The 14144-nt window shown below is 41.0% G+C and overlaps 1 protein-coding gene across 1 annotated transcript in view; it reads left to right on the top strand.

The window, feature by feature from the left end:
* Positions 1–1998: 1998 nt before the first annotated feature.
* Positions 1999–14144, top strand: part of OSBPL1A (oxysterol binding protein like 1A) — a 72365-nt gene continuing 60219 nt past the window's right edge. The window contains 7 exon segments of the mRNA XM_032222450.1: positions 1999–2072; positions 2622–2803; positions 3927–4028; positions 5934–6059; positions 8296–8381; positions 10658–10732; positions 11097–11208. Coding sequence (XP_032078341.1) covers positions 3992–4028; positions 5934–6059; positions 8296–8381; positions 10658–10732; positions 11097–11208 — 436 coding nt within the window. The 5' untranslated portion in view covers positions 1999–2072; positions 2622–2803; positions 3927–3991.

Genomic DNA, 14144 nt, shown 5'->3' with positions numbered 1-14144 from the left:
TCCAAAAGGTGAACACCAGAGCCAAAAAGACTCTTTCTTTCTGAGATCTAACAGGATGGGTAAATAGCTCTGAGGTGAGATAGTCTGCATATAATCCAGCCCCCAAGCATGAAGAGCTTTAAATGCAGCTACCCTTACCAGAATTGCATTCTGGCACCAAATCTGCACTGATGCCAAGGCTGTTGAGGGTAAAAAATATTTCTGGAAATTGCAGGGAAACCAGGTTGTCAGAATGTAGGCAGCCTATGAGACTAATTGGAATGTCTTTAAAATCAGTTTTTTTCCCCCTACATATGATTGGCACCAAGAGCAAACAGTAGATAAGAAAAAAAATGGATATGTTTCAAAAGCCAGCAATAAGCATAAATTTAGAAGAAACAATAGAAATAAGTTGTACTTGATTTTGGGTTAAGATAGGAAGTTAACATGAAGATTGTGTTAGCTACCTGCAGTACATAACCATTTTTATTCCAATATTTATAAATACCTGTGTTCAAAGCTGAAAATATAATCCTTTTAGTTCAGCCATGTGGAATCTTGTTCTTAAAAATTGATTGGACTCCATCTATCAACCAGTTATTCTGTCCAAATTGTCAGGCATTGTGGAAATTGTAGTTTAACCAAATGGGCTGCCCTTATTTTAACGGTTTCAGTTTAGTTAAAACTTATGTGCTATTAAAATCCTCTCAGTCATAGATATAAATGATATAAATATAACATTTGAACAAGCAATCACTTGTTCAAAAAATTTAAATGCATTACTTATGCATCATTTTAATTTGCAAAAATTTGCATAGATAAATATGATCTTCATGAGATATGCTAGTTTACGCTTGAACAATTTTTCCTGACCTATTTTACAAGATTATCTGAGGAAAAATGAAAGTTACTTTGTTTCAACATCCTGACATGTGATGCTATGACAAGGTTATTAGTAACCCTTTTTTAATACATTCATGCTTCTTCTGAGTCCTAGCCTTATCATGGAATTGTTGCAAAATTATCTCCCTGTAGTTAAGTCTCAATATTTGGCAGACTGAATTCAGTGCAGAAACTACACAAACAAGTTATGAGCAAAGTTATGCAATCAAATTTCCATTTATTTCTAACCAAGCAGAATTTTTCCCTCCCCCAAAGCTCTGTAAGAAAGTCCCATTAAATATTTATTAATGGTGTTATCATTCATTGTCCCATTTTTAATACTGTTGTATTCTTTTCACTAAATTATCTCCATTTTTATTTGTGTTGGTGCACAAGAAAGTGATTTTTAGATAAATGAAGGCATCATTTATATGCTTACATATAAACAAGCAATTTTTATGCTATTTCTACCTCAGACATATTTATCTTTAAGATTGGCAGAATTCAAGTTATATGTTGGACTATAGGTAGTCCTCATCTCATGACCACAATTGAGACCAAAATTTTTATTGCTAAGTGAAACATTTATTAATTTTGTCCCATTTTACAAGCTTTCTTGCCACAGTTGTTCAGTGAATCACCTCAGTTGTTAAATTAGTAACAAGATTGTTAAGTGAATCTAGTTTTCCCATTGACTTTGTCAGAAAGTCTTAAAAGGTGATCACATGACCCCAGGACACGGCAACCGTCAGTTCCCAAGCAGCCGAATTTTGATCATGTGACCATAGGGATGCTACAACGGTGGTAAATGTGAAAAAGGGTCATAAGTCACTTTTTTAGTGCCTTGTAACTTCGAACGGTCATTAAATGAACTGTTGCAAGTCGAAGTACCAAGGAACCCGATTAAACGAAAGTGGGCTATTTCCTGCGAGAAAGTCGGTGGTTCCCACGTGAGAAATTGGGCAACAGGGCGAATTGCCTCTTGCAGGGCTTGCCGCTAGGGGGAGCTTCGTCCCCGCTATTTTCTCTGACGACTCCCTTCAGCGGCCGGGGGGAAGGTGTGGCCGGGAATCCTCCGGCGCACCAAGTCACGTGCAGCGGAGGGTAAACTATAAAAGCCCGGGAGTGAGGGGGGGGGGCGGGACAGAAGGGAGGGTATGCGAAACAAGTGGCGGAGGAATCCTTGGTTTGCCCGACAGAACTGGCGCTCGGTGAGCTGGAATCGCGGCTGATTGGGGCGGCCTTACAATAACAGGACTCTAATAATAATAATAAAAGAAAACCTACTAAGACTGGGTAGGGAGCGTGGGATATTTGCGCGCGTGGTCGGGTAGCCCCCCCCCCCGAAATGTCCGAGCCGAGTGGGCTGCTCCCCAAACCTGGAGCTTGCAAAGGTTCGTGTTTTGCAGCGGCGAGTGGGATAATTTCGCTTTCGTCACGCTATTTGCCTAGGATACCGCTCAACCCCTTCCCACACCTGACGGCGCGTCTTCTTAGCGGCTTTGCGTAAGCTAAGAGGCAGCTTGCTTCCCGGCTTCCGATGTGTTATGCGCCGACCCAGCGGCTTTGGGGGGGATCCTGTGCGTGGGTGAAGGTAGCCTGACAGTTTCCCCCAAACACCTGAGAGCGTCTGATGTTATCATTTCTGGCCGTTTTTTCAAATTGCTCAGGCCGGCTGCTTCGGGAAAACTTTTAGGGCCACAGTACAGTTAGTAAAAGTTTAACTTAAAATAACTACTTCTCCCCCCCTCCCCTTTTAGATAAACTTCGAGCGCAAGAATTGTCAGTAGGCGGCGTTTCCCCCTACATTTGTGCTGTGCGTGTCGCTTGCTTCTGGATGTAGATGCGTCAAAGAACCGACTTCAGATACTTTACGCTGAAAATGCCATCCTAGAAAAACCATATGTCTTTCATATTCCCTACCAACACTGCATAAGCCGATGTAAGTGATATACCTACCACAAGTTGATTGAACGACCTATTTCAGGTTTAGAATAAAATGTGCTTTCGATTGTCTAGTTTCCTTCCCTGAAATTGCTTGAGATGAAATTCAATTCATTTGACCTGCTATTGTATTGATATAATACATAGGATTTATGAGATGCATTCTTTTGGGGGGGGAGGGGGAGCATACTTGCTTGGTCTGGTGCTAACATCAAAGCAGCATTAATAACTAGCTAATTGAATCCCATCTATTTTGTTATTTGTGCTGGATGATATTACAAGCAAAAGGTTAAGTAGACATGAACGGATTTCAGCAAAGCCACTCTCTTGCAACTTTAACTACTCAGCAGATTGTATTGGAGGACTAAGCATTTGCTGTACCTGTGTTCAGTATTTGCAAAGAGTCGCCTTCTTTTTATATTCAGTGCTTCTTTATTGTGAAGGCTGCAGGATTTCACGGGATTAGACCAGTGATGAAACTTCCTACACTGATGGAAGATAAAGCTAGCAGCCCTGCTTTCAACACCCAAAATAAATCTTACAGTGGAATTCTGGGAGTTGAAGTCCATGAATCTTAAAGTTGCAAAGTTTGAGAAACTCTGTCTTGCAACATACAGAAGCTGTTAAGACTTTTGGCCAATTGCTTTTACCAGAAATTTGCTTTGTTTACAGCAGAGGGGGCATTACCACTTAATTTTCCCAATTCCCTCTCTAGGTTAGCACTGTAGAAATATTACTATAGTAGTCAGATTCTACAGATAAAATACAGGATAACACAGAGACTGATTCCCCTGGGGATGTAAGACCTGGCAGTGTACTTTCAAGTCAAAAGTGAAAATTGAATTTGGAGGTAAATAAAATTCTGTATCTTATAGGAGGGTAGTATAAAACAAAAGCTGGTCTGGATATGTCCACGCAAAAGGCGTTACTTAAGAAATTTGGAGCAGGTACAATGTGAAGCAAATAAATGAATAACAATGAGTTATTCATTATGCCACTGAGTTTATAAGACATATTCCCAAACACATTAAACACAGTGATTTTCTTATATGTAAACATGGAAAGAATATAGTGTATTTTACTTTCTTCTGGCTATGTGATTTTGATTTCTTTTCTCACAGCACGAAAGCTGAAGGGGTGAAGAAATAATAAAACGTGTTTACTTTTTCCCCATTTCTTATGGCCTATGTTATCCTCTACAGTGCTGATTTGGGAGTTTACAAGTAAGCCCCGAGACATGTTTAATTGTAGGTCTGAGAACAGAAAGTACAGGTTATAGAAGTCATTCAATTTCCCTTGCTAATTCACATAAGAATTTTAATTCTCCTGAAATTCAGAAAGTTATTAACCACTCCCCCCATTCTAAAACAATAGTAGAAATATAAAGCTACTAATAGATTTTAAGCATTTGGAAAAACAGTGACATCATCTGCTGGCATACCAGTTAATTGACAGACCTTCCAAGTTCTACCAAAGGAACAAGGTTTTAATGTTTCGCAATTATGACAAATTCATAGATAAGATAAGCTGGATGTTTCATGTTTTCTAATGGGTTTTCTACTAAATGCTGCTTGTTGTGATATATGCAATAGTTTGCATTTGCAATAAGAACTAAAACAAGTCCTTTTCCCCTGGGTGAAGGTATTTACTTGAAAATGTAATATTTTACTTTATCAATAAGAACAGAAGAGATGCTGATTTGCTATCTTAGTTATCACAAAGTTAGTTGGACCTGGGCTCATGCCTTCCTTTAGTCATAGACATTTCTCATCATTGCCACTGACACTCTTAAATTTCTGCCATTTTATACTCCAGAGCTTCTTGCCCACATCCCCCTTCCCTAGATCAGTGTACAGGCCTCTTGTGAGCAATAATTGCCAAATGGTCTTGTTTCTGAATCCCAGAATTTGGTGGAGCTAATGGTGGAATTGCCCACCATGTTGCTAGTAGAAAAACAAAGATGCTACAGCTGGATCAATACAACATTTGGCCTTTAGTTCAATCTTAACAAGTATAAGTGGTTGTGGGGTTTTGGATACTTGATTCTGGAGATTTCCTACATTTGATCGTGTATAGGTTACACTGCTCCATGTAGAACTGGAGTGCAGTTGGGGGGAACCTCTTGGATTAGCCATGGTCCTACCATTGAAAATTATCCAGAAACCAGAGTTGGTTCGGAAGTAATTGGACATACCTTGGTATTCACAGGTTGCCCTGAATCCTAATAAATATCTAGATGTAATTCATGATGCTGAATTGTCACCTCTGAAACCTTTTATGGCACTTCTTTGTTGAACCTAACCGATGAGAATTTATGCCATACTGTTCTCTGAAAATGTTTAAAGGACTAAAAAGAACTATCCTTTGTTTTTATATTGATTTGCAATCAGTATCATTAGCTTGCCAGTTCCATGTCAGACTCTATAGAATTTGGATTAGCCTTTTGGTAATTGTGATAAAATTTCTGAATTGCTGATAAATTGCTGTTTATTACCAATGTTCTAGAGAAAACATTTGGATATAAGCCGTACTAATACAACTCATAAGAAGTCTCTGAGCCTTTTCTCATGACCAGTATTACTCTCAGATACTCTTACAAGTTATTCAAAAGATTAGATCTGTTGAATGAGAAGCTAATTAAAATGCTGTGATACTACTAACATAATTGTTTTAAATTAATATTAGATATCTGATGAACAGCATTCACAATAAAGGATTAGATGATCCTGTATTCATAATATAACAAAAACATTTTTAAAAACTCTTGAATTCTAGAATAGCACTTTGGAAGTGAACAGGAACCTAATTTTATGAATCTGCGGGTATCTGTTTTTTAGAACCCAGTTTATTATCTGTAAGAAATTATTTTTGGGTCACACTTTTTTGTTAATTCTAGTCTACAGAAACTAAAATAGTAGTTTTCTATGCCAGGTGAAGACTATTCAGTTTGGGCTTTCACAGCCTTCCTATTTTAGTTCATGCTTTCTTTTAGACTAATCAATGTTTTAATTATTAGATATGCTCTTTCTAAATTTGAAGTTTTAATTATTCCTGATTTTTTTTTATTTTTAGCACCCTTGGGATATTAGACATCTGAGCAATTAAATAAAGTAATATTTGTGTTTTAGCAAAGATGAACACAGAAATGGAGCAGCAGCTTCTGCACGATGCTAGAAATGGTAAAAGTGAAGAAGTTCAACAGCTGTTGGAGAACATGAAGAAAGGAGAGATTATTTTTAACATAAATTGCAAAGGTTGGTATAAACTACCTTTCAAGCTTTCCTGGAATAAATAGAAGTGCTAAGGCTAGGGAGTGGGGGGTTATGTATGTTTTGTACTTTTGGAAGGAGCATACTATAATATCTTATTATTTACTGAAAGTAAAACAATTTTACAAGTCTATAGTAAATCTACCGTATTTTTCGGAGTATAAGACGCACCAAAGTTTTCAAGAGGCAAATAAAAAAAAATGTTTTTCACTCTGCAGACCTCCCAAAAACGGCCCGTTTTTCTTGAAAACGGGCACTTTTTTTCAAAAAAAGGGCATGAATAGCCTTTAGGAGGCTTGTAGAGTGCTCCTGGGGGATGGAGCTCCCCCAAAACGAGCAAAGAATGGCCCTTTTTTGTGAAAATGGGCCCATTTTGTAAAAAAAAAGGGCATGCATAGCCTTTAGGAGGCTCATAGAGTGCTCCTGGGGAGGGGAGGCGTTTTTCGCTCATTTCTGCCTTCCCCAGCCCCCAGGAGCACTCTGCAAGGCTCCTAAAGGCTATGCACAGCCATTTTGGTGAAGGGGGTGGGATTTTGGGAGGCAAAAAATGCTGTATTCAGTGTATAAAACGTACCAAGATTTTCAGGCTCTTTTTTGAGGAAAAAAGGGGTGTCTTATACTCCAAAAAATACGGTAAATCTGAATGTTGCAGGCCAGATAACAGTACAGATACTCTTCACTTAACAACTGTAATAAGAGTCAACAACACTTAGCAGCCATTTAAAGTTATAACAGACCCTTCTACTTACGATCTGGTTTTGAAGTTATGGCTGCTGCAATAGCCCTCTAACAACTGACTGCAGGAATGCTGTAGTGATCCTCCCGCCTCTCTTTCCCCCAATCCTAACTCACCAAGTCCCTGCAGGCCTTGCTCCTTGTTCTCTCGGGTCCTGCAGGTCGTATAATTTAAGTTTTCTGTTTAACACTTCAGTGAACCAGATGCATTAAGGGAGCATACCGACACAAGTAGGAGAGTCCAAGTAGTCTTCAACTTTCAATCACAATTGAAATTGGAATTTCTGTTGTAAGTTAGTATGGTTGTAAAGTGAGTCATCACAAGACTAGGCTGAATTTTATAACTGTTTTATTGTGATTGCTAAGTGAATCATATCATTAAGCAAATCACATGATCATTAAACATATTCACCTTTCCCAATTGATGGGGCTTTTTTTGAAACTGGAAAGGTGACAAAATCGTGATTACATGACTCCAGGATGCTGCAATCAATCATTAATGTGGAATCAGTTGCCAAGCCCCTGGATTGTGATCAAGTGACCACAGGGGGTGATGCTATGTTCCTAAGTGTGAGGATAAGTCATAAATACATTTTCCCAAGGATATCATAACTTTGAACTGTTGTTAAATGAACAGTCATGTGTCAAGGACTACCTATGTAGCCGCCTACTGCTGCTTACTGAAAGCTTTTGTTTAAGACGTGTCACCTTTAATTTAGATGATACTGTGGCCAACCAGATTTGTAGATAGTGATAGCCAGATTGGTAATATTTTTGTCCAATCATTTTGAAATTAGTCTAAATTAGAGACTGCCACCACATCTGATGGAAGTGCAGTTTTAACTATAAAAAGAATACTTCCCTTATATTTCTAAAATTTACATTCTAAATATTTCTTGCTTCAATTTTATTCTCACCACATTGTGAGGTAGGTTGGTTATTATTTCCTTTTAATCCGGTGATCCAGTTAATATTTATATGACAATACTCAACTCATACTACCCTGGTTATTGATTTTATCTTAGACTGAACAACGCAGACAGCTGTTTTCCTGCATTAATATATATATATATGTATATGTATGTATGTATGTATGTATGTATGTATGTAGGTTCGATTCCCAAAAAACTTGGGTATGGCTAGCTGATGAGAGCTAAATAGCTTGAAATAGATCTATACTAGTCTCCCTTTATTTATTTATCAGCATAAATATAACACATATATATATATATATATATATATATATATATATATATATATATATATATATATATATATATATATATATATATATATATATATATATCTTGCTATTGTAAACTCTTAATATCCGATTATTGCTAATTTTGAGACAATTAACATAAAAATACTTTCAATTTCTTTTCATTTCAGGTGCTGATTAGTATTTTGTTGTAAATTTTGACTTCAAAATTTATCTAGTCTAATAAGAGTGATCTAATAAGGGTTTTTCCCTTGTGTGTCACAGGAAGAAGCAAATCTAACTTCAGCTGGACTCCTCTTCATCTTGCATGCTATTTTGGACATACCAGTGTTGTCAAGGATTTGCTGGAGGTAGAACAGCTTATTATCTCCAACAATTATTAACATGCAATAACAATAGAAATGGAGATGTGGCAGATTTGATTAGATATCAAGTATCTTGAGTGGATAACCAAAACCTAAAAGTTTTTTTTTAAAGAGAAACAATTTGGAAAGTTAATACCCCCCAAATATTATAATGTTATGAAGAAAGTTGGTTGGAGTACCTGAAGCTTCACCACTCTCCCTACTACCAATTTAACATCTGCATGAAACAAAGGAGGTCATTTGTTGCCTTAAGAAAGGTTTTCCAAAGAGGGTTGATCTACCAATAATCCTTGATTTATGACCAGTTGCTTAGCAACATTCACAGTTATAACCGACCTGAAAAGGGGACTTATGACCTTGATTTGAAATTCTGAAGATCAGTCCCCCTCTGTGGTCACATGACCCCATTTTATGGCAGTTTTGCCAAAAACCAACATTTCCAGTTTTCAGCAAAATCACATCCATAGTGACTATGGTTTGGCTTAACAATCATGGTGTTTGCTTAAGGACAACAGTGATTCACTGAATGACTGCTGTAAAAAAGTTCATAAAATCGACTTGGTTGCATGAACAACAGCAATAACACTTGTATATATATATATGTATACTTCCCATAGTGCTTTACAGCACACTCTGGGTAGTTTACAAACGGGTGGGCTTCAAAAATTGCAGCAATGGGTTCGCTACACCGTTGCTGGGTGGGCATGGCCATGGTGGGTGTGGCCTAGTCAGCCTCTTGCACCACGGTGTGGGGGGGTGTTTTTCGCCCTCCTCCGGCTTCGGATGCTTTCCTCAAGCCTCCAGGAGGGTGAAAACTGCTCCGGAGACCCTCCGGAGGCTGGAAACAGGCCCGTTTTCATTTTATTGACCTTGGAAGGATGGAAGGCTGAGTCAACCTTGAGGTGCCGCAGGGTTCGGTCCTGTCCCCCCTCCTGTTCAATATCTACATGAAGCCACTGGGTGAGATCATTCGTCGACACGTGATAAAATACCACCAATACGCGGACGATACATGCCAACGTGCCAACTCAGTGAAGCGGTTGAAGTGATGTGTCAGTGCCTGGAGGCTGTCAGGGTCTGGATGGGTGTGAACAAGCTTGCACTCAATCCCGACAAGCCCGAGTGGCTTGTGTTTTTCCCTCCCAAAGATTGGCCTTGTATTCCATCTCTCAGGCTGGGGGGTGAAATTATACACCCCTCAGACAGGGTTCGCAATTTGGGAGTCCTCCTGGACCCACAGCTGACTTTAGAACATCACCTGTCAGCTGTGACCAGGGGGACATTTGCCCAGGTTCGCCTGGTGCACCAATTGCGTCCCTACCTGAACTGGGAGGCCCTCAGAACAGTCACTCATGCCCTTGTGACCTCAAGTCTGGACTACTGTAACACGCTCTACATGGGGCTGCCCTTGAAGAGCATTCGGAGACTTCAGCTTATCCAGAATGCAGCCACAGGAGCGATTGTGGGTGCACCTCGGTACACCCCCGTTACACCTATCCTCCGCGAGCTGCACTGGCTGCCTGTTGGGCTCCGGACGCGCTTCAAGGTGCTAGTCATTACTTTTAAAGCCCTACATGGTATTGGACCTGGGTACTTGAGAGACCGCCTCCTGCCAATTACCTCCCTACGACCAATTAGATCCCACAGATTAGGCCTCCTCCTAATATCTAGCCAATATCTAGCCAATATCGACTATCGACCCCGCGGGGGAGGGCCTTCTCTGTGGCTGCTCCGGCCCTCTGGAACGATCTCCCCATGGAGATCCGGACCCTCACCACCCTTCAGGCTTTCCACAAAGCCATTAAGACCTGGCTGTTCCAGCAGGCCTGGGGCTGATGAGTTCCCAGCCCCACTTGAATTGTTGTGACTGTTGCTTTGTTTTTAACTTGTTTTTGTCTTTTGTTTTGTTGTTTGTATTCCCCCCCCCTCCTTTGTTGTTAGCCGCCCTGAGTCCCTCGGGAATAGGGCGGCATACAAATGGAATAAACATTTCTAAACATTTCCAAACATTTCCAAACAGGTCCATCAGGATCGAATTCCAAGCTGTGGGCAGAGTTTTCCTGCAATACTGCATTCTAACCACTGCGCCACCAGGGCTCATGCAACCTATTTTATGACTGTTATAATATACAAAGATAGTAGGCAAGGCCCCATAATGATTGTTATGTCAAGGACTTCCTACATCATGTCACTAAAACCAGATTTTTATTGATTGCTACCTTAAATGCCAGATGCTCCTGAAAAACTATCTCTCTTAATAGGCTGGTGCTGATGTAAATGTGCTAAATGATATGGGGGACACTCCGCTTCATCGTGCATCCTTCACAGGACGCAAGGTAAAAAGAATGAGTTCATTCTCACATATGTAACTAAAATTCAGAATTCTATTGTTCCCTGAGGGTTACCTGTTTATTAGATGCTTCATTCACCAACTTTCTGCTTTAAACCTAGCATGTAGCACTTCGAAGTGAGTATGTCACTTGGTTCACACACAGTTTCAAATTATGGAATCATTAATTGGGTTTGTTAAATAAAATAGTGTGGAATTATATACCCTACTAAGTAAAAATAAACTCTGTTGCTGCTTAGCATGATGTGTGAACCCAGCCTCTTCTAAATTGCTAATGGTCTTCATTCTTTGAAAAAAAAATATGTGAAGCAAGATAAAAACAGATACTGGGTGCTACACTTGTCTTTCAGGAGGTGGTTATGCTGCTTTTAGAATGTGATGCTGATATTTTCATTGTGAACGGGAATGGACAAACTGCAAAAGAAGTTACCCATGATAAAGAAATAAGAGAGATGCTGGAAGGTATCCATTCTGTATCATGTATGAATTTGAGATAATTGGAACTAAAATTCTAGTGGGGATCATTAAAGCTATTTCACTCAGTCTCAGTCAGTACAAAAAGAGTTTTTTTCCTTAGATGATAATTGGGTAAGATGACTGAGAACTGCTTACTCAAAGGCAATTGGACACTGAGTTTGCATTACATCACCATGTGTGGCACAATCTTCTCCCTTTCAGCACCAAAATATGCTATATTCAGGTAAACATCTACACACTAGCCAAGTGCTCCTTTCCACTGTCTTTCATGCTTCCATGTGTTTGTGATTAAAAACTAATATCCCTTGGCAGCATGATCTAAGATTAGAAGATTGCTATCAGAAGGTATGAAAGTACAGAGATTCTTCAATCTGTAATTACCTTAAGAATCCTCCAGCCTTTATTGTATGTATAAGGGACAAAATGTAAGCATAATAGCAAATATGTTCTATGTATATGGCATCTTTTACTCAGATCCTTTGGTAAGGAAAGGGATTTGTTGGTTTACAGTTGCAATAATGTAGGTAAAGAAAACTGAAGCTGTTTGGCTTGTTACACAAGTTAGCTTTACATATCTAATAGGATTTCCATCAGCTGACAAATCCTGCTTTATCAGATTTCCTGGTGGCTGAAAACATGCAGGTCCCAAGGAGGAACATGGACATTGAACATGTGAACTACATGTAGTTGGTGTGTTGTAATCTAAAAGAAGCTCTGACTTCACAGAAGGTTTGAAGAGTTGGAAACGTACAAAAAAGCAAAAAGCAAACACTTAGCTCTTGAACTGTGGGTCTAGCTTCAGGCTAAGACTGAGTAAGCAGTGACCTTGGGCATCAAATTTGGGTATGCCAACATTGCCTTCCTTCCAAATCATTCTAAAATGATGAAGTCCTTCATGCTTTTTGAGCCTAGTTGTTGATTTGAGACATTTCATTACCCAACTAGGTAACATCCATGTGATTGTATGCTTTTCTTCCTGTTTATATACAGTAGTGTAACTTAACCTCTTATAGGAATGTGGTTTTCTAAAAAACCACACATCTTTGTATTGGCAGGAAGGGGTCCATAAATGAATGTGACTTAGGGCTAAACCATGCCTAGTACTGCTGCTGTTATATATTCACATAAAGATCACAATCTAGTGTGAGAAAACAGGTAACGGATAACATAATTTCAGAACTATAATACAGTATCTTAATTGATGCCAATTTTCTTCCTACTCAATATTACTGCATACAGTTAAGATTTCTCTGCAGGCAACTGCTGACAGGAACTGCTCAATTTTGCCTTCCTTTGCATTTTCCCTTGTAGTTTGGCATTTTATATGTCATTAACATTAATAATTTGAATCTGCTATTGAGCCTCACAATATGATATGACTGATACCAGGAAGAGGGGAAGCATGTGGTTTTGTCAGGTTGCGATGGCAGTAATTTGCATATATTGCATACAAGGTTGTTTCCTTGGTGGTCAACTTAGTGCTTGAAAAACATCAGCTCAAGATATGAATCCAGGTAACCCAAGATGCAACATAAGAATTGATCCAGAGCTCCCTAAGCACTGCTAATAAGAAGTTTGTGCAGTTAGAAATACTGAGAACTGAGTCTGATAGTTCATGTGTGCAAACCAGTGACGTGTGGTGAGGTTGATACCTGGTGAGGCTCAGCAGGGCAGCGGTCGGCCTCGGGGGGGGGGGGATTTGCATCGCGGGAGCAACCAAGTGCCCGGGTCTGCAGCAAAGGCGCTTGGTGGCTCCCGCAATGCAAAGTGCCCCGCTGCCCCCCCCCCCGCTGTCCCGGCCTGCGTCCGCTGCTTCTCCAAGCTCCGCCGCTGGAAGTCCCGGATCGCCTCTGGGGGAAGGCTGAGTGAAAAACGGAGCAAAGCTTCTCTGCGGCCTCCCGGCGCTGCCCAGAGGCTCTTGCAGGAGCACGTGTCAGCGGCCGGCGGCCTGGAGCGGCCCCGGCTGTGAGACAAGGGAGCACTTAAAGTAGCCGCTGCCGCTGCCACCACCACCGCCCCGCCGGGCGAAGGAGTGGTGGCGGCGGCAGCGGCTGCTTTAAGTGCTCCCTTGTCTCACAACCGGGGCCGCTCCAGGCCGCCGGCCGCTGACACGTGCTCCTGCAAGAGCCTCTGGGCAGCGCCGGGAGGCCGCAGAGAAGCTTCGCTCCGCTTCTCACCCAGCCTTCCCCCAGAGGCGATCCGGGACTTCCAGCGGCGGAGCCTGGAGAAGCAGGCCGGGGCAGTGGGCGGCAGCATCGGGGATGGTGGGGCACTTACTTTGCATCGCGGGAGCCGCCAAGCGCCCAGGTCTGCAGCAAAGAGGCAGCCTCCTCCTTCTCGCCCACTCCCATCTCCTCTGAAGCACACCCCGCCCAACGTAAGCGTGCTCAAGAAGACACGATTGTCTGCTTCCAAATCAGGAGGCGGGAGAATTAGTGCCTCTTTTCCATCTGAACTTCTTTGCCTTTTAACTCTTTATTAACTTTTAGAAGGCGAAAAATTCCTTATGGAAAAGAGGCCCCGAGTTCTCTCGCCTCCTGCTTTGGTTAACACTAAGCAGACACCAAGCCACTGTGACCTGGAATCTGGTAGCAACTATCTTGGCTTTAATTATTTAAAAAAAATATTTAAATTTCTTTCTTTTTCCTGAGGAGACTGGTGAGGCTCCGCCTCCCTTGCCTCTAGTGACTGCACGTCCCTGGTGCAAACCACAGGTGATATTCAGCAGGTTCTGACCAGCTCTGGAGAACCGGTAGCGGAAATTTTGAGTAGTTCGGAAAACTGGTAAATACCACCTTTGACTGGCCCTGCCCACATCTATTCTCTGCCTCCCGAGTCCCCGTGACCTGACAAAAGCGCGAACGTCAAAAGCGCGCTGACAAAACTGCGGCGCTAAAACCGCGATGTCAAAAGCGCGCCAA

Source organism: Thamnophis elegans, chromosome 8, assembly GCF_009769535.1.
Source record: "Thamnophis elegans isolate rThaEle1 chromosome 8, rThaEle1.pri, whole genome shotgun sequence".
Lineage (NCBI taxonomy): Eukaryota > Metazoa > Chordata > Lepidosauria > Squamata > Colubridae > Thamnophis > Thamnophis elegans.
Note: the sequence above shows the minus strand (reverse complement) of the source record. Positions and strands in the feature narration are given on the sequence as shown.